Source organism: Scyliorhinus torazame, chromosome 25 (assembly GCF_047496885.1).
Source record: "Scyliorhinus torazame isolate Kashiwa2021f chromosome 25, sScyTor2.1, whole genome shotgun sequence".
NCBI lineage: Eukaryota > Metazoa > Chordata > Chondrichthyes > Carcharhiniformes > Scyliorhinidae > Scyliorhinus > Scyliorhinus torazame.
In genome coordinates this window covers 9,924,215-9,945,064 of record NC_092731.1, presented here as the reverse complement: position 1 = coordinate 9,945,064, position 20,850 = coordinate 9,924,215, and the positions used below count along the sequence as shown (strand labels likewise).

The 20,850-nt window shown below is 50.0% G+C and overlaps 2 protein-coding genes across 7 annotated transcripts in view; both read right to left on the bottom strand.

Annotated features, from left to right (window-relative positions):
* Nucleotides 1-20,850, bottom strand: part of LOC140402300 (uncharacterized) — a 135,629-nt gene that overhangs the window by 22,005 nt on the left and 92,774 nt on the right. The gene's annotated exons all lie outside the window — the stretch shown is intronic.
* Nucleotides 1-20,850, bottom strand: part of LOC140402298 (cytochrome P450 2C3-like) — a 121,408-nt gene that overhangs the window by 58,468 nt on the left and 42,090 nt on the right. For all 6 annotated transcript variants that reach the window (XM_072489969.1, XM_072489970.1, XM_072489971.1 and 3 more), the window contains one exon: nt 12,621-12,781. In XM_072489969.1, coding sequence (XP_072346070.1) covers nt 12,621-12,781 — 161 coding nt within the window. The remainder of the gene's footprint in view (nt 1-12,620; nt 12,782-20,850) is intronic.

The window sequence follows — 20,850 nt, the reverse complement described above, 5'->3', positions numbered from 1 at the left end:
GTAACACCTTAAATTGTATCAGGCTTAGCCTGGCACACGAGGACGATGAGTTTACCCTACTTAGGGCATCAGCCCACAGCCCCTCCTCAATCTCCTCCCCCAGCTCTTCTTCCCATTTCCCTTTCAGCTCGTCTACCATAATCTCCCCCTCGTCTCTCATCTCCCTATATATGTCTGACACCTTACCGTCCCCCACCCATGTCTTTGAGATCACTCTGTCCTGCACCTCCTGCGTCGGGAGCTGCGGGAATTCCTTCACCTGTTGCCTCGTAAAAGCCCTCAGTTGCATATACCGGAATGCATTCCCTTGGGGCAACCCATATTTTTCGGTCAGCGCTCCCAGACTTGCAAACGTCCCATCTACAAACAGATCTCTCAATTGTGTTACTCCTGCTCTTTGCCATGTTCCAAATCCCCCATCCATTCTCCCCGGAGCAAACCTATGATTATTTCTTATCGGGGACTGCACCGAGGCTCCCGTCTTTCCCCTATGCCGTCTCCATTGCCCCCAAATTTTCAGAGTAGCCACCACCACCGGGCTTGTGGTGTATTTCTTCGGTGAGAACGGCAACGGCGCCGTCACCATGGCTTGTAGGCAAGTCCCCCTACAGGACGCCTTCTCCAATCTCTTCCATGCCGCTCCCTCCTCTTCTCCCATCCACTTACATACCATTGAGATGTTGGCGGCCCAGTAATACTCACTCAGGTTCGGTAGCGCCAGCCCCCCCCTATCCCTACTACGCTGCAAAAATCCCTTCCTCACTATCGGGGTCTTCCCGGCCCACACAAAACTCATGATACTCTTCTCAATCCTTTTGAAAAAAGCCTTCGTGATCACCACCGGGAGGCACTGAAACACAAAGAGGAATCTCGGGAGGACCACCATTTTAACCGCTTGTACCCTCCCTGCCAGTGACAGGGATACCATGTCCCATCTCTTGAAGTCCTCCTCCATCTGTTCCACGAACCGCGTTAAGTTTAACCTATGCAATGTACCCCAATTCTTGGCTATCTGGATCCCCAAGTAGCGAAAGTCCCTTGTTACCTTCCTCAGCGGTAAGTCCTCTATTTCTCTGCTCTGCTCCCCTGGATGTACCACAAACAGCTCACTTTTCCCCATGTTCAGCTTATATCCTGAAAATTCTCCAAACTCCCCAAGTATCCGCATTATCTCTGGCATCCCCTCCGCCGGGTCTGCCACATACACCAATAAATCGTCCGCGTAAAGAGATACCCGGTGTTCCTCTCCTCCCCTGAGTACTCCCCTCCACTTCCTGGAACCCCTCAATGCTATTGCCAGGGGCTCAATCGCCAGTGCAAACAATAATGGGGACAGAGGACATCCCTGCCTCGTCCCTCTCTGGAGCCGAAAATACGCAGACCCCCGTCCATTCGTGACCACGCTCGCCATCGGGGCCCTATTCAGCAGCTGTACCCATCTAATATACTCATCTCCAAAGCCAAATCTCCTCAACACCTCCCACAAATAATCCCACTCCACTCTATCAAATGCTTTCTCGGCATCCATCGCCACCACTATCTCCGCTTCCCCCTCTGGTGGGGGCATCATCATTACCCCTAGCAGCCTCCGTATATTAGTTTGGTCCTCATGGACTACCCCCGGGACACAATCCTCTATCCTCATTGCCATTACCTTGGCCAGAATTTTAGCGTCTACATTTAGGAGGGAAATAGGTCTATAGGACCCGCATTGCAGCAGGTCTTTTTCCTTCTTTAGGAGAAGCGATATCGTTGCCTCTGACATAGTCGGGGGCAGCTGTCCCCTTTCCTTCGCCTCATTAAAGGTTCTCATCAGTATCGGGGCAAGCAAGTCCACATATTTCCTATAAAATTCGACTGGAAATCCATCCGGTCCCGGAGCCTTCCCCGCCTGCATACTCCTAATTCCTTTCACTACTTCCTCTATCTCGATCTGTGCTCCCAGTCCCACCCTCTCCTGCTCCTCCACCTTAGGGAATTGCAGCCGGTCCAGGAAGCACATCATTCTCTCCTTCCCATCCGGGGGCTGAGCTTCGTATAATCTTTTATAGAATGCCTTGAACACTCCATTCACTCTATCCGCTCCCCGCTCTATCTCTCCTTCCTCATCCCTCACTCCCCCTATTTCCCTTGCTGCTCCCCTTTTCCTCAATTGATGGGCCAGCAACCTGCTCGCCTTCTCCCCATACTCATACTGTACACCCTGTGCCTTCCTCCACTGTGCTTCTGCAGTACCCGTTGTCAGCAAGTCAAATTCTACGTGTAACCTTTGCCTTTCCCTGTACAGTCCCTCCTCCAGTGCCTCCGCATATTGCCTGTCCACCCTCAGACGTTCTTGCAGCAACCGCTCCCATTCCCTACTCTCCTGCTTTCCTTTATGTGCCCTTATTGATATCAGCTCCCCTCTAACCACTGCCTTCAGCGCCTCCCAGACCACTCCCACCTGGACCTCCCCGTTATCATTGAGTGCCAAGTATTTTTCAATGCACCCCCTCACCCTTAGACACACCCCTTCATCTGCCATTAGTCCCATGCCCATTCTCCAGGGTGGACGCCCTTCTGTTTCCTCCCCTATCTCCAAGTCTACCCAATGAGGAGCGTGATCCGAAATGGCTATAGCCGTATACTCCGTCCCCCTCACCTTCGGGATCAACGCCCTACCCAAGACAAAAAAGTCTATTCGCGAATAAACTTTGTGGACATAGGAGAAAAACGAAAACTCCTTATTCCTAGGTCTACTAAATCTCCACGGGTCTACTCCTCCCATCTGCTCCATAAAATCTTTAAGCACCTTGGCTGCAGCCGGCCTCCTTCCAGTCCTGGATCTCGACCTGTCCAGCCCTGGCTCCAGCACCGTATTAAAATCTCCCCCCATTACCAACTTTCCCACCTCTAGGTCCGGGATGCGTCCTAGCATGCGCCTCATAAAATTGGCATCATCCCAGTTCGGGGCATATACGTTTACCAAGACCACCGCCTCCCCCTGTAATTTGCCACTCACCATCACGTATCTGCCCCCGCTATCCGCCACTATGGTCTTTGCCTCAAACATAACCCGCTTCCCCACTAGTATAGCCACCCCCCTGTTTTTCGCATCTAGCCCCGAATGAAACACCTGCCCCACCCATCCTTTGCGAAGTCTAACCTGGTCTATAAGTTTCAAGTGCGTCTCTTGTAACATAACCACGTCTGCCTTAAGTTTCTTAAGGTGTGCGAGTACTCGTGCCCTCTTTATCGGCCCGTTCAGCCCTCTCACATTCCACGTGATCAACCGGGTTGGGGGGCTTTTTACCCCCCCCTTGTCGATTAGCCATCCCCTTTTTCCAGCTCCTCACCCGGTTCCCACGCAGCTGTGTCCCCCCCAGGCGGTGCCCCCCCACCCACCCCACCCCATTCCGGCTCCCCCCTCTCCCCAGCAGCAGCAACCCAGTAACTCCCCCCTCCCACCCCCCCCGCTAGATCCCCCACTAGCGTAGTTACACCCCCCATGTTGCTCCCAGAAGTCAGCAAACTCTGGCCGACCTCGGCTTCCCCCCGTGACCTCGGCTCGCACCGTGCGACGCCCCCTCCTTCCTGCTTCCCTATTCCCGCCATGATTATCATAGCGCGGGAACAAAGCCCGCGCTTCCCTTTTGGCCCCGCCCCCCATGGCCAACGCCCCATCTCCTCTACCTCCCTTCCTCCCTCCACCACCACCTGTGGAAGAGAGAAAAGTTACCGCATCGCAGGATTAATAACATAAAACTCATCTTTCCCCCCCTTTTTCCCCCCTCTTTGCCCCCCATACTCGCCCCACCACTTTGTTTCAAACGTTCTTTTTTAATAACCCGCTTATTCCAGTTTTTCTTCCACAATAAACGTCCACGTCTCATCCGCCGTCTCAAAGTAGTGGTGCCTCCCTTGATATGTGACCCACAGTCTTGCCGGTTGCAGCATTCCAAATTTTATCTTCTTTTTGTGAAGCACCGCCTTGGCCCGATTAAAGTTCGCCCTCCTTCTCGCCACCTCCGCACTCCAGTCTTGATATACGCGGATCACCGCGTTCTCCCACTTACTGCTCCGAGTTTTCTTTGCCCATCTAAGGACCATCTCTCTGTCCTTAAAACGGAGGAATCTCACCACTATGGCTCTAGGAATTTCTCCTGCTCTCGGTCCTCGCGCCATAACTCGATAAGCTCCCTCCACCTCCAGCGGACCCGCCGGGGCCTCCGCTCCCATTAACGAGTGCAGCATCGTGCTCACATATGCCCCGACGCCTGCTCCTTCTGCACCTTCAGGAAGACCAAGAATCCTTAAATTATTCCTCATCGCCTTATTCTCCAGCACCTCCAGTCTTTCCACACATCGTTTATGGTGTGCCTCGTGCATCTCCGTCTTCACCACCAGGCCCTGTATATCGTCCTCGTTCTCGGCAGCCTTTGCCTTCACGACCCGAAGCTCCCGCTCCTGGGTCTTTTGCTCATCCTTTAGCCCTTCGATCGCCTGTAATATCGGGGCCAACAGCTCCTTCTTCATTTCCTTTTTAAGTTCTTCCACGCAACATTTCAAAAACTCTTGTTGTTCAGGGCCCCATGTTAAACTGCCACCTTCCGTCGCCATCTTGGTTCTTGCTTGCCTTCCTTGCCGCTGCTCCAAAGGATCCACTGCAATCTGGCCACTTCCCTCTCCTTTTTCCATCCGTTTCCAGGGGGGATTCCCTTCTGGTTTACCACACAGTGCTTCTAGCCGTTAAAATTGCCGTTGGGGCTCTTATTAAGAGCCCAAAAGTCCGTTCCACCGGGAGCTGCCGAAACGTGCGACTTAGCTGGTCATCGCCGCACCCGGAAGTGGAGTAAACAAGCTCTTAACTTGCAGAACAAACATAGGGTAGAGGACACACGTATGGCACCCAGTCAGAGACGTGGTTATGATACTGGACTAAAAATCCAGAAGACCTGGGGCTGGATTCTCCAATCCTGGGGCTATGTCCTCATGCCAGCGTGGGAACGGTTGCGATTTACGCCAGAAAAACTGTCGCAAAACGGCCATCAATTACCCCGTTTTGCTGGGAGCTAGCAGGGAGGCAGCGTAGAGCACCCGGCTCTAGCTGCCGATACGGCCTGGAGAATTGCAGGGTTCGTGGCCGCGCATGCGCATGGCGGCAATGCTTCATGGCAGAGGCCGCTCGCTGACCCGGCCTGCAAAATAGTCCCACCCTTCAGCCAGCTCGCACGCCACCACAGTGCGCTCAACCCCGAATATGTCGCCCCCTGCCCGTGGATCGGCCATCCCCCGATTGTGGCGGTGCTGGACTGAGTCCGCATCCGCCACGCCAGGTTTCCGACGGATGAGACCATACGTGTCCCTTGCTGTCGGGAACACGGCCGGTCGATGGCATAACATCGGGAGGCGGACCTCAGGCAATGACCTGAGGCCATCGATACGGCGTACTTTGGAGGGGGCGGAGCATTGCGAAAGCGGCGCCGTCCCGATTTCGTTGGGAATTTGAATTCTCCGTCCGTTTGCCGAATGCGATTTCGGCATCGGCGACCGGAGAATCCAGCCCATGATGTTTAGGGTGCGATTTAATGGAAAGAAACAGAGTCCCGTTTTGGGCGCGTATAGCGAATGTTTCTCGGCGCTTGCGGAGCTCAGAATGACCTCGCAGTTGAACGGGATTCTGACCCCGCGATTAAACCGGATATTGAACTGCAATTAGCAGGATTCTGCTTCTTTTCTGGGGAGGAATGCCCCGTCCAGGTCGCACTTTCCAGGTGGCGCTCAGATCTCGCGAACCCTTACTGTAGCCTCAGGACCCCGTCAACGCCTCAACTTATTCATTAAAGTGCCGTCTCCCTGCCGCACGCATTCCCATAAGGGAAGGGCACTGTTTACCCGATCCCCGGCATGAGCAAGATGGCCACCTGGCACTTTGGCACTACTAACATGGCACCCTGGCAGTGCCCTTGCCAGCCTGTTATTGCCACCTGGGCATTCTGGCACTCCCAGGGTGGCACCCAGGTGGTGCCAGTCTGACAGTGCTAAGGTGCCTGGGTGGCATTGGGGTGTTAGGGTACCACGCTGCCCAGAGCACGACCACCCGGGGCCTCCTAATCACCTGGGAGACCCATCCAAGTGCCGGTACACCTCATCCATGTTTGTGGAAACCAGTGCTAAATGGTGCCACGGGGAGATCTCCGAGGTGAGGCCATGGGATCCTGCGCATTAGTTAACTCGTGCATGGACATATTCAAGTGAGACTAACAGCTCACATGAATTTCAAATCTGGATCCTGCCCATTGAGGATGAGCTCCAGATCGCGATGCCTGGCGAGATCACGTTAGAGCTCGCGAGGCATAATGAGCTTTGTAAATCTCTTGAGAAACATCTCGTGAAACTCAACGGCCTTGTCGCGCCCCAAGTAATTTGTGACTAGGCCAGTGGATCGCGCCCCAAATCTCACTATAGCAGTTTCAGTGTTGATTCATTCCGGATACGAAAAACAGATGTTTGGATTGTTCTAAATACCTTACTGGCTTAAAATGTCCGTTCAGGAAGGAAGGATATTATCTACTCCAATGTGATTGACCACCCTCTGCAGAGGCCTGGAAAGTTACTCTGCTGTTTGAGCATGAACACCATCTTGCGAACCCCGCTGCAGCCTCAGATGCCTTCCTGAAAGTGAACCCTCGGAAGGTGACGGGCCCGGACGGGATCTCTGGTCGTGCACTCAGAGCCTGCGCGGACCAGCTGGCAGAGGTATTCGCGGGCATCTTTAACCTGTCCCTACTCCACTCCGAGGTCCCCACCTGCTTCAAGAAGACCACCGTCATACCGGTACCAAAGAAGAACCAGGCAACGTGCCTCAATGACTCTGTCCAGTGGCCCTGACTTTAGTCGTAATGAAGTGCTTCGAGAGGTTGATCATGAAGCGCATCACATCCATACTCCCAGAACGCCTTGGTCCACTGCAATTTGCATACCTCTGCAACTAGTCCACAGCAGACGCCATTTCCCTGGCCCTACACTCATCCCCAGAGCATCTCGAAAACAAGGACTTCTACATCAGACTCCTATTTATTGACTACAGCTCCGCCTTCAACACCATAATGCAAGCCAAGCTCCTATCAAAGCTGCAAAACCTATGACTTGGCTCCCCACTCTGCAACTGGATCCTCGATTTTCTGACCAACAGACCACAATCAGTAAGAATGAACAACAACACCTCTTCCACAGTAGTCCTCAACACCGGGGCCCCGCAAGGCTGCGTACTTAGCCCCCCTACTCTACTCCCTGTACACACACGACTGCGTGGCAAAACTTGGTTCCAACTCCATCTACAGGTTTTGCTGACGATAGTACCATAGTGGGCCGGATCTCGAATAACGACGAGTCAGAATACAGGCGGGAGATAGAGAACCTAGTGGAGTGGTGGAGCGACAACAATCTCTCCCTCAATGCCAGCAAAACTAAAGAGCTGGTCATTGACTTCAGGAAGCATAGTACTGTACACACCCCTGTCAGCATCAACGGAGCCGTGGTGGAGATGGTTAGCAGTTTCAAATTCCTAGGGGTGCACATCACCAAAAATCTGTCCTGGTCCACCCACGTCGACGCTACCACCAAGAAAGCACAACAGCACCTATACTTCCTCAGGAAACAAAGGAAATTCGGCATGTCCACATTAACCCTTACCAACTTTTACAGATGCACCATAAAAGCATCCTATCGGGCTGCATCACAGCCTGGTATGGCAACTGCTCGGCCCAGGACCGCAAGAAACTTGAGAGAGTCATGAACACCGCCCAGTCCATCACACGAACCTGCCTCCCATCCATTGACTCCATCTACACCTCCCGCTGCCTGGGGAAAGCGGGCAGCATTATCAAAGATCCCTCCCACCCGGCTTACTCACTCTTCCAACTTCTTCCATCGGGCAGGAGATACAGAAGTCTGAGAACACGCACGAACAGACTCAAAAACAGCTTCTTCCCCACTGTCACCAGACTCCTAAATGACCCTCTTATGGACTGACTTCATTAATACTACACCCTGTATGCTTCATCCGATGCCAGTGCTTATGTAGTTACATTGTATATGTTTCTTCCCATGTACTTAATGATCTGTTGAGCTGCTCGCAGAAAAATACTTTTCACTGTACCTCGGTACACGTGACAATAAACAAATCCAATCTAATCCAATGCCCCAACTTGCTCCCCGGACCCGGATATAAGCAAAAACTGAAGCGGGAGAATCCATCAAAGAAAGTCGTGCAATGTTGGTCTGAGGAATCGGATGACCTACAGGACTGCTTAGAGTCAGTGGACTGGTCAGTATTTACAAACTCTGTGACCAGCCTGAACGAGTATGCCACTACAGTTACTGACTTTCATTAGTATGTGTGTAGAAGACTGTGCCAAAGAAGCAAATCCGCATGTTTCCCAACTGGAAACCCTGGATGAAGAGGGATATTCACTGCTTGCTGAGGTGTTCAAGTCAGGCGATCCTGACCTATACAAGACAGCCAGATATGATACAAGGACATCCATCAAAGATGCCAAAAGACAGTACTGGACCAAACTTGAGTCCCAGCCTAGCCACACGGACCCCCGACGACTATGGCGAGCTCTGCAAGACATAATGGGCTACAAGATGAAGGCATGTAAAATCGCGGCTCCAATACACCTCTCCCTCGGGGCAGCACGGTAGCACAGTGGTTAGCACAGTTGCTTCACAGCGCCAGGGTCCCAAGTTCGATTCCTGCCTGGGGTCTGTGAGAAGTCTGCACTTTCTCCCCATGTCTGTGTGGGTTTCCTCCGGGTGCTCCGGTTTCCTCCCACAGTTCAAAGATGTGCGGATTATGTGGATTCGGCATGCTAAATTAACCTTAGTGTCCAAAAAGTTTACGTGGGGTTGCTGGATTAGGGAGATAGGGTGGAGGTGTGGGCTTGAGTTTGGTGCTCTTTCCAAGGGCTGGTGCAGACTCAATGGGCCGAATGGTCTCCTGCACTGTAAATTCTATGATGAGCTCAACGCATTCTATGCACGCTTTGAGCAAGAGGTCGACGAGAGCATGCCCTCCACCCCAGAAGCCTCGGATGAACTTGTATCTGAGACCACCATTGCAGATGTCAGAGCAGCCTTCTCGAAGGTCAACCCCTGGAAAGCCACTGGCCCGGACGAGCACTTAGGTCTTGCGTGGATCAGCTGGCGCGGGTATTCGTAGACATTTTCAACATCTCTTTACGACAATATGAGGTGCCTATCTGCTTCAAGATGACCATCATCCCTGTACCAAAGAAAAGCTGAGTAGCGTGCCTGAATGACTATCGTCCAGTGGCTCTGATATCTGAAGTGCTTTGAAAGGTTAGTCATGGCACAAATCAACTCCAGTCTCCCGGATTGCCTTGACCCACTGCAGTTCGCCTACCGTTGCAACAGGTCCACAGCAGATGCCATCTCCCTGGCCCTGCACTCAACCCTGGAATACCTAGGTAACAAAGACACCCAATGTCAGACTCCTATTTATTGACTATAGCTCAGCCTTCACACCATTCCTGTGAAACTCATCTCCAAACTCCGTGGCCTGGGCCTCGGCTCGTCCCTCTGCGACTGGATCCTGAACTTCCTAACCCACAGGCCACAACACCTCCTCCACAATCATTCTCAACACGCCGGTGCCCCACAAGGCTGTGTCCTCAGCCCCCTATTATACTCCCTGTACACCGATGACTGTGTGGCCAAATCCCCCTCCAACTCGATTTTCAAATTTGCTGATGACACCACAGTAGTGGGTCGGATCTGAAACAATGACGAGACAGAGTACAGGAATGAGATAGAGAATCTTGTGAACTGGTGCGACCACAATAATCTCTCGCTCAATGTCCATAAAACAAAGGAGATTGTTATCGACTTCAGGAAGCGTAGTGGAGAACATGCCCCTGTCTGCATCAATGGGAACGATGTAGAAAGGGTTGAGAGCTTCAAGTTTTTAGCTGTCCAGATCACCAACAAGCTGTCCTGGTCCCCCTTTGCTGACACTATAGTTAAGAAAGCCCACCAACGACTCTACTTTCTCAGAAGACTAAGGAAATTTGGCATATCAGCTACAACTCTCACCGACTTTTACCGATGCACCACAGAAAGCATTCTTTTTGGTTGTATAGCAGCTTGGTATGGATCCTGCTCTGCCCAAGACCGCAGGAAACTACAAAGGTTTGTGAATGTAGCCCAATCCATCACGTAAACCAGTCTCCCATCCATTGACTCTGTCTACAATTCCCGCTGTCTCGGAAAGGCAGCCAGCATAATTAAGGATCCCACACATCCCAGACATACTCCCTTCCACCTTCTTCCGTCAGGAAAAAGATACAAAAGTTTGACGTCACATACCAATTGACTCAAGTACAGCTTCTTCCCTGCTGCCATCAGACTTTAAATTGGACCTACCTCATTTAAGTTGATCTTTTCTCTACACCTTGCAGTAACTGTAACATTATATTCTGCAGTCTCTCCTTCCTTCCCTATGTACGGTATGCATTGTCTGTATAGCATGCAGGAAACAATACTTTTCACTGTATACTAATACTTGTGACAATAATAAATCAAATCAAATCAAAATATAATTGGTTAACAAATGTAAACCCTGTCAGCAGTGCAGGAATCTGGAGGGAAACAATTTCAGAACTTGAACAAGGTTCACAATTGTAGAACACCCCCATTTCCCCAGCTATATAATGGTAACCATGTAAGACAGATTCCTGGGGATGTAACTAATTAGCAGTCAATGATACTGGATCGATCCGTATTAGGGGCTATACAAACATTAGGTAGAATTGCTTGATACTTTTTTCAGGGATAACAGGACAGATTAACAAATGATATATCCGGAATATTGCATGTACGCTGAGTAGAATGGGAATGATGGGATCAGTGCAGAAGGAGGCTATTTGGCCCATTGGGTCTGCACCGACCCTCTGACAGGGCACTCCACCCAAGCCCACTTTCCCGTCCTTTTCCCAATTACCCTTTAACTTAACTTGCACATCCCTGAACACTTAAGGGGCAATTTTAGCGTGGCCAACTCACCTAACCTACACATCTTTGGTCTGTGGGCAGAAACCGGAGCACGCAGAGGAAACCCACGCAGGCAAGGGAAGAACGTGCAAACTCCATACAGTTACCCGAGGCTGAAATTGAACCCGGGTCCCTGGTGCTGTGAGGCAGCAGTGCTAACCACTGTGCCGCCGTGCCGCCCCAGGTGGTGCTCTTGTTCTGAATATTTTATCTTCTGATGAAATTGGAAGTTATTTATGTGTATTTATTGTTAAGGAAGAATTATGAGGCAGCACAGTGTGCGACTGTGTGGAGTTTGCACATTCTCCCTGTGTCTGCGTGGGTTACCTCCTGGTGTTCCTGTTTCCTCCCACAGTACAAAGATGTACAGGTTAGGTGGATCGGCCATGGTCAATTGCCTCTTAGTGACTAAAGGTTAGATGGGGTTACAGAGGTTAGGGGAAGTGAAGTGGGCCCGGGTGGGGTGCTCTTTGGGAGGGTTGGTGCAGACTCGATGGGCTGAATGGCCTCCTTCTGCACTGTAGGGATTCTTATTTGACATTACGATCCTCATAAAGTAACCCTAATACATTTGGCAGCAGTCTGATTCTTCCTCTTTATATCTTCTACCATGTGTATACACATTTTTCAAATGTGATCAACCTGAACAAAACTAAGTGAAGCCTGACAAGTGTAGATAGCCTCTGTAGAGAGGTAATAGAAATAGTTGGAAACTGTTACTCAACAGGTTAGGCAACACCAGTAGAGAGAAAAAAAATTTCAGGTCGAAAGGTCGTCGGTCTGCCTGGGCTACTGAATACTTCCAGCATTTTCTGTTTGTATTTCATGTTTCTCGGTATAAAAGCTCAGGAGGACTGAGAAGGTAAATTAAACAACATTTAATTCGTAAACATAAAGTAAAAGGCCGCAACATGGCTCCAAGCTCACACGTCTCAATCGGGACGACTGGCAGTGCCAACCCCATTCCGGGTTGGATTATAAAGGGTGAATTTACGAACCCCGCTGGGCGGACCTCAGCTCACTAGCGGGGGAGCTGATATTCCACGAATCTCACGGAGAGATCAGTTGATGTGTCCCCGTGGGTTTTGTGAGAGGTATTATACGAGTATTCACAGTATTATTCCTTTATAGACATATTTTCTGCAGTGACTAAAAGCAAATTACTGTGGATGCTGGAATCTGAAACGATCTTCTGCTCCACCAATGGCGTTTTACATTGTTCACCGGTGAACCCGCCTCGGGGAGGCCGCCATTAGCAGGAAGGGCTGGAAAACAGCTCAATATCTTTCTTTTTTTAGTTCATTGCCTGAACTAGAAATAGAAAATGAATAGTCAGCCATTACTCTCAGATCCCTTTCTAAATCTTCATTTTCAAATTCAGATCATTATTTATCCATTTAAATTCAAGTTGTTGTTTATTTTCAAGTTAAATAATCAATTTAAATCCTTCTACAAATCTCTAGCTGCTCCTCTCTCTGCCACTCCGATTATTTGAGCATCTCCTGCAAATGTGACAGTTTAAGTTAGTTTCAGTCACATTATGATTTTAAAAGAAAGGGAAATACCTGTATCCAGGGACTATTTAAATTTTGGATATTTTCTGCAATCATCTCCATCAATGTGAGAAACATTTTATCTTCATAATCAAACCGTTCTCCGAAGACGATGGAACAGATGATATTAGATGCAGCGCATCTCAGCAGACGGTTTGGGTTAAGTGGGGTATCTGATATAATTGAAAGAGAAGGTCAGTTAGAAAAGTGTACAGTGTTACACAAATAATAGAGGAAGACATTAATATTTTGTAGTCATTCATATTCAGAAGTATGTAAGTAAACAGTGGCCAAAAAATTGGTTTTATTCCAGTTTCAGGGCCAAAATAGTTGACTGCAGTGTTCACGCTGGACGTATGAAACATGTTTGAAATTGGGCCTCGGAGCTCATCACCATGTTTCTGGTGAGCTAGAGTTGAGCATCCAGAGGCAAACCTTTTTTGTCCCCACTTTGTGCCCGGAAAACAGGCACAATGAGGCCCAATTTCCTCCCAGTGTCAATTGGCTTTTGGATTAGGGGAGCCGCATGATCTAAATTTAAATCTGTCTTCTTTCAGTGTCCATCTCCCTGCACTCCCAGTCAGGGAGGGTATCACTGGATTCAAATTAGGGTCAAGTAATTGATTTTACTTCTGTTATAACCTGCCTACTTACCATTGGCTGGGGACTAATGACTATCCCACAATCCTGTGGGAGTATGAGCTTCCCCAATGAGGGGGGGGCGGAGAAACCACCAGTAAAATCCTAGTATAAATAAAGCTGGCCAGTTCAGGAATCAGCAGGAAGGAGTATGTAGCAAAGGAAGTTACTGCTACTGTTATGTATATATGTTATAGTAAATAAATGTTATTACTTTGTATCCTTAAAACTCGTGCTGGATTCTTCGTGGCCCTCACAAAACTGGCGACGAAGGTTAAAGTGAATAGCTGTCTACACTGCTTAAGCCACCTCCCTGGATTTTTGTTGGATACAGGTTGGAAGTTGTTTTCTATTATACCATGCCTCTGTACGGACGTTTGGATGTTTTTGATGCTGCGCTGGAAAGCTGGAACCAGTACACACAACGGATGCGTTACTATTTCCGGGCAAACAATATCACCGAAATGGGTGCTTCAAATGGGTTGGCAGAGCGCGCAGTGCAGACATTCAAAAGAGGCCTAAAGAAGCAATCTTCCGGATCAATGGACACGAGACTGGCTCGCTTTTTGTTTACGTACAGGACCACCCCCCATGCAGTGACGGGTAGCTCCCGCAGAACTCCTAATGGGCCGGAGACTTCGCACCCGCCTTAGTATGGTTTTCACGGACATTGGCGCAAAAGTACGCCGATTCGGCAGTTTGCGCCCGGTGACCCAGTGTTCGTTCGGAATTTTGCTGGTGGTGCAATGGGTTCCTGGTGTAATCTTTCGCCAAACGGGCCGAACGTTTGACAGAACTGGCTCCGTCTGGGTCCACTCACGGATCTGTGATGCCGTGACAGGCAAGGTGTCCATAAAATTTAGGGTTGCAACCACCTCACCGGTCGTGGGGGTCGTCATGGGGCCAGTCGATAAAGGCAATCGGCTCAGTGCGTCGGCATTTGCTATCTGCGTACCTGGCTTGTGCTTCAGAGAATACTCGTATGCAGCAAGCAACAAAGCCCAGCGCTGGATCCGTGCAGAAGCAATGGGCGGTATTGGCTTATCCTTTCTGAAAAGTCCCAGCAGAGGATTATGATCAGTCACGATAGTGAAATGGCGGCCATACACGTACTGGTGGAAGCGTTTCACCGCAAAAACCACTGCCAGGCCCTCCTTCTCGATCTGCGCGTACTTTTTCTCCGCTGCAGTCAATGTGCGGGAGGCAAAAGCTATCGGCCGTTCGGCCCCGTTCTCCATCTTGTGGGACAGGATGGCCCCAGTACCATACGGGGATGCATCACATGTGACGAGCAAAGGCTTTCCAGGATCATAGTGGGTTAGTAACCCAGACGACGACAATTGTTGTTTTACCCGCCGGAAAGCGGTTTCTTGCGGCTAACCCCAAACCCAGGTGTGATTTTTCTTTAGCAGAAGGTGCAAAGGGGCCAGCGTAGTTGCCAGATTGGGGAGGAACTTCCCATAATAGTTTACGAGACCGAGAAAAGAACGAAGATGCGAAGTGTCAGTCGGGGCGGGGGCCTGTTGAATTGCACGCACCTTCTCTGCGACGGGGTGCAAACCTTCGCGGTCCACCCGATAACCTAGGTAGACTACTTCCTTTGCCTGAACTACGCACTTTGTGCGACGTAAACGGACTCCAGCCTCCGAAATGCGTCTAAGGACAGCCTCCAGATTCTCCAAATGTTCCTGCTCCGACGTCCCTGTCATCAAAACGTCATCTAGGTAGACAGCCACACGTGGTAAACCTCTCAAAATGCCCTCCATAACACGTTGAAAAATTGCGCAGGCAGAGGATACTCCAAAGGGCAACCGTGTATATTCATACAGGCCCCGGTGTGTATTCATTGTTACATATGGTCGGGAGGCAGGGTCCAGCTCCAGCTGCAGGTAGGCGTGACTCATATCTAATTTTGTGAACGCGAGTCCACCTGCAAGTTTCGCGTAGAGATCCTCTATGCGAGGCATTGGATATCGGTCGAGTCGGGAAACGATATTCACTGTAAGTTTATAGTTGCCACACAAGCGAACTGTGGCATCTGGCTTCATTACAGGTACAATTGGTGCTGCCCTGTCAGCAAAACGGACGGGCCTGATAATACCCAAAGTCTCCAAACGAGTGAGCTCCCCTTCAACCTTCTCGAGCAAGGCGTAAGGCACTGGGCGTGCCCGGAAATAGCGCGGCATGGTTCCTGGTTCGACTTGGATACGGGCTACGGCCCCTTTTATTTTCCCCAAACCAGGCTGGAATACATCTGGGTATCGTCCTAGCACCTCAGTCAACCCTTCAGAAACTGTTTGGAGGTTATGCTGCCATTGCAAACGCAAATAGCGCAACCAGTCCCGACCCAACAGGATGGGCCCATGGCCGCGCACCACGATAAGTGGGAAACGCCCCTCCTGGCGTCCATAGACAACAGGGGTCATGTAGTTCCTGCAATGACCAGTGGTTCCCCCGTGTAGGTGGCCAACCTGGCCTGTGAGTCAGTTAACGTAAGGGTCTTTGTACCCTGCTTGATGCGGTCGAATGTCCTCTGGGCGATCACGGAGACCGCTGCGCCAGTATCCAACTCCATCTCAAGCGGGTGGCCATTGACCCGTACTGTCACCTTAATAGGGGCCACACGGGGAGCTGCCACACAATGCAGCTGCAGGCAGTCGTCCTCCGTCTCCACGTCCTCAGGAGTAGTCGCTGCAGGTTCATCCACATGGAAGGTACGGCCTCTGGGCTGGTTCCAGTAACGGCCCCTGGGCTGGTCCCAGTTTCGGTCGGAACGACGGCGCCTCTGGCGCTCCCAGGACCGCCGTCAGCGACGGGGTCGGCGCCTACAAGTCTGACACGGACATGGCTCCTCATCCATTGGCTCTGGAGAAGGCTCCCTTCGGGGAGGAATGTCCGACGGCCACTGGCGTCGGTCCGGACGTTGCCTCGCCCAAGGTACCGCAGGAGTGCGGGGGGACGTTTTCGGACAGAAGGGGTTGCGCCCCAAGGCATGCACTTCCATTCCCTGTAGCTCCTGTACTCCTCGCTCTGCGCTCTCTCGGGACAATACTATTTGAATGGCCTGTTGAAAAGTCAATGTTGGCTCCGCTAACAACTTTCTCTGGGTGGCCGCATTGTTAATACCGCAAACCAAAAGGTCGCGTAACATTTCTGACAAGGTCTCACCATAGTCACAGTACTCCGCAATCCTGCGTAGCCTGGATAGAAAATCGGCAAGGGATTCTCCAGGGGTCCTCTCAGCGGTATTAAATCGGTAACGCTGGACTATCGTGGACGGGGTTGGGTTAAAATGTTGCCCCACTATATTCACAAAAAACGTTTTGGTGTCCGGCGCAGCTGGGTACGTAAGGCTCCTAATCACCCCAAACGTATGCGGGCCGCAGGCGGTGAGCAATATGACCACCTGGCGCTCGTTTTCGGTGATATTGTTCGCCCGGAAATAGTAACGCATCCGTTGTGTGTACTGGTTCCAGCTTTCCAGCGCAGCATCAAAAACATCCAAACGTCCGTACAGAGGCATGGTATAATAGAAAACAACTTCCAACCTGTATCCAACAAAAATCCAGGGAGGTGGCTTCAGCAGTGTAGACAGCTATTCACTTTAACCTTCGTCGCCAGTTTTGTGAGGGCCACGAAAAATCCAGCACGAGTTTTAAGCATACAAAGTAATAACATTTATTTACAATAACATATATATATATATATAGCAGCAACTTCCCTTGCTGCACACTCCTTCCTGCTGTTTCCAAAGTGGCCAGCTTTATTTATACTTGGAGTTTACTAATGGTTTCTCCGCCCCCCTTATTGGGGAAGCTCATACTCCCTCACGATTGTGGGATTGTCATTAGTCCCCAGCCAATGGTAAGTAGGCAGGTTATAACAGCTATCCAATTTGCCCCACTCTTCCACCTTTTCCCCAGGGCTGTGAAATGTTTTGCTGTTCAAATATATTGTACATCTAATTGTCTTTTGAAGGTTACAATTGAGTCTGCAACCAACATGCTGGTAGGCAATGCACTCAAATCATAACTTTGTTACGTTAAAAAAAAGTTATCTCTCCTAATTCCTTTGCAGATGTCTTAAATCTGTGTCCTCTGGTTATCGATCCACCTCCCACCAGAAAGGGATGCTACTCACTTGTACTCCCAAAACTCCTCTGAATTTTGAACATCTTTTTTAAATCCCCCCTTAACCATATGTTTTCTAAGAAGAACAACCTCAAGTTGCTGCACATACTGAAGCGCTTCATCCATGGGATCAATGTAAAATGAATTCATTTTATTTTCTTCCTTTCTCCTGAAGTCCACGACTCCTGCCGGGTTGAGCGTGAGCGGCTCTCCGGTTCTTCTTTTTAAAAAAATGTATTTTATTGCAAACATGTATCAAAACATGTTACAGCAAATAAACACCCCGGGAAATATACTTCCCAGCAATCAACTATACAGTCTGTACAGATTCTCACCCCCAGCCCCCCCGGCAACAGACAGCTCCTCAAACACGGTCACAAACATTCCCCACCTTTTCTCAAACCCCCCTGCAGAACCCTATAACTCATACTTTATCGTCTCCAACCGCAGAAAGTCGGAAAGCTGCTACCCCCCGGTGGCGATGCCGAGCGCTACTCCAGTAAAATCCGCTGCCGTGCAATCAGAGAGGCGAAGGCCAAGACAGCGGCCTTCCTCCTCTCCATGAGCTCCGGCTTCTCTGAAAACACAAATATTGCCACCAAAGGGTCCGGGTCCACCTCCTCCACTATCCTGGCTAAAACTGCAAATACTCCCGCCAATTTTTTGCAAACCCAAAACATATGCACGTGATTCACTGGCCCCGCCTATAAGTCTCATTTATCTGCCACCCTCTGAAAGAACCCACTCATTCTCGCCCGAGTCATATGCACCCTGTGCACCACCTTCAACTGTATCAGGCTGATCCTTGCACAAGAGGAGGTCCCGTTTACCCTATGCAGTGCCTCACTCCATACTTCCCAATTGATCTACCCTCCCAACCCCGCTTCCCATTTCTCCTTGATCTTCATCACCCCCTTGCCTCCCTGCTCCCCCAGTCACTTGTATATATCCCCAATTCTTCCCTCCCCTTCCACATCCAGAAGCAGCAGTCGCTCTATCAGGGTGTATCCCGGCAACCTAGGGAACCCCCATCCATGTTAGACGTTTTAGTTGCTGTGAAATGAAAAGTCTAAAGTTCTTGTTCCTTTTCACCAAACACCATTTATTTCACTTCCACAGCCTCTGCACAAAACTCTTAACAATACACCACCTGACAGAGGCCACCTGAAGCCCCTTTACATATCAGTGTCAATTAATGGATACTTAACATAAATGAGACAACTAATTGCAATGTTTCTTAACCCATTACTTAACAATCCAGACCCTTCGTGCAAAATCCCTATATATAATAATATATTGCCACAAGTATGCTTACATTTACACTGCAATGAAGTTATTGTGAAAAGTCCTTAGATTTTCTGGATTATCTCTGCTGCCCTTCTTAAACAATGGGACAACTGGTTTAAAGGTTGGTTTAGCACACTGGGCTAAATCGCTGGCTTTTAAAGCAGACCAAGGCAGGCCAGCAGCACGGTTCAATTCCCGCACCAGCCTCCCCGAACAGGCGCCGGAATGTGGCGACTAGGGGCTTTTCACAGTAACTTCATTTGAAGCCTACTTGTGACAATAAGCTATTTTCATTTCAATATCGGCTACTCTCCAGTCCTCTGGAACGTCTCCTGTAGCCAATGTGGATACAAAGATTACTGTCAAGGCCCCAGCAACTTCCTCCCTTGCCTCCCTCAGTATTCTGGGGTAGATTTCATCAGGCCCTGGGGACTTATCTACTTTAATGCTTTTTAAGAAGCCCAACACCTCTTTATTAATATCAACATGACTCAGAATATCTACACACTCTACCCTATACTCCTCATCCACCAAATCCTTCTCTTTGGTGAATACTGAGGCAAATTATTAATTTATTATCTCCCATTTCCTCTGATTCCATACATAGATTCCCTCTAATATTCTTGAATGGACCAACCCTTTCTCTGGCTACCCTTTTGCTCTTCACGTATGTCTAAAACGCCTTAGGATTTTCCTTAATCATGTTTGCCAACGAGCTTTCATGACCCCTTTTAACCTTCCGAACTCCTACCTTAAGTTCCTTCCTGCTTGCTTTATATTCTTCAAGGGCTTCATCTATCATAAGCTTTTTAGATCTTATGAATGCTTCCTTCGTTAATTTCCACTTCTGGAGCCCCGTCCATTCCCTCGCTACCTGAATCTCCAAATACCTAAACCTATCCTTCGCTCCCTTAAACAGCATCCCCCCTAAATTAGCCCGCTGTCCCAGCTCATTCACCAGGAAAACCTCGCTTTTCCCTACATTCAGTTTGTACCCCGAGAATCCTCCAAACCTCCCAGCAGGTCCATAATTTTTCCCATACTCTCCAACAGATCCGAAACATACAGCAAGAGGTCATCGGCATAGAGCGACACCCGATGCTCCCTCTGTCTCCTCATAATCCCCCGCCACTCCGCCAACCCCCTAAGAGCCATTGACAACGCCTCTATAGCCAGCGCAAACATATAGTGTTGCCCCACTATATTCACTGTCATCTAGGTAGACAGCCACACGTGGTAAACCTCTCAAAATGCCCTCCATAACACGTTGAAAAATTGCGCAGGCAGAGGATACTCCAAAGGGCAACCGTGTATATTCATACAGGCCCCGGTGTGTATTCATTGTTACATATGGTCGGGAGGCAGGGTCCAGCTCCAGCTGCAGGTAGGCGTGACTCATATCTAATTTTGTGAACGCGAGTCCACCTGCAAGTTTCGCGTAGAGATCCTCTATGCGAGGCATTGGATATCGGTCGAGTCGGGAAACGATATTCACTGTAAGTTTATAGTTGCCACACAAGCGAACTGTGGCATCTGGCTTCATTACAGGTACAATTGGTGCTGCCCTGTCAGCAAAACGGACGGGCCTGATAATACCCAAAGTCTCCAAACGAGTGAGCTCCCCTTCAACCTTCTCGAGCAAGGCGTAAGGCACTGGGCGTGCCCGGAAATAGCGCGGCATGGTTCCTGGTTCGACTTGGATACGGGCTACGGCCCCTTTTATTTTCCCCAAACCAGGCTGGAATACATCTGGGTATCGTCCTAGCACCTCAGTCAACCCTTCAGAAACTGTTTGGAGGTTATGCTGCCATTGCAAACGCAAATAGCGCAACCAGTCCCGACCCAACAGGATGGGCCCATGGCCGCGCACCACGATAAGTGGGAAACGCCCCTCCTGGCGTCCATAGACAACAGGGGTCATGTAGTTCCTGCAATGACCAGTGGTTCCCCCGTGTAGGTGGCCAACCTGGCCTGTGAGTCAGTTAACGTAAGGGTCTTTGTACCCTGCTTGATGCGGTCGAATGTCCTCTGGGCGATCACGGAGACCGCTGCGCCAGTATCCAACTCCATCTCAAGCGGGTGGCCATTGACCCGTACTGTCACCTTAATAGGGGCCACACGGGGAGCTGCCACACAATGCAGCTGCAGGCAGTCGTCCTCCGTCTCCACGTCCTCAGGAGTAGTCG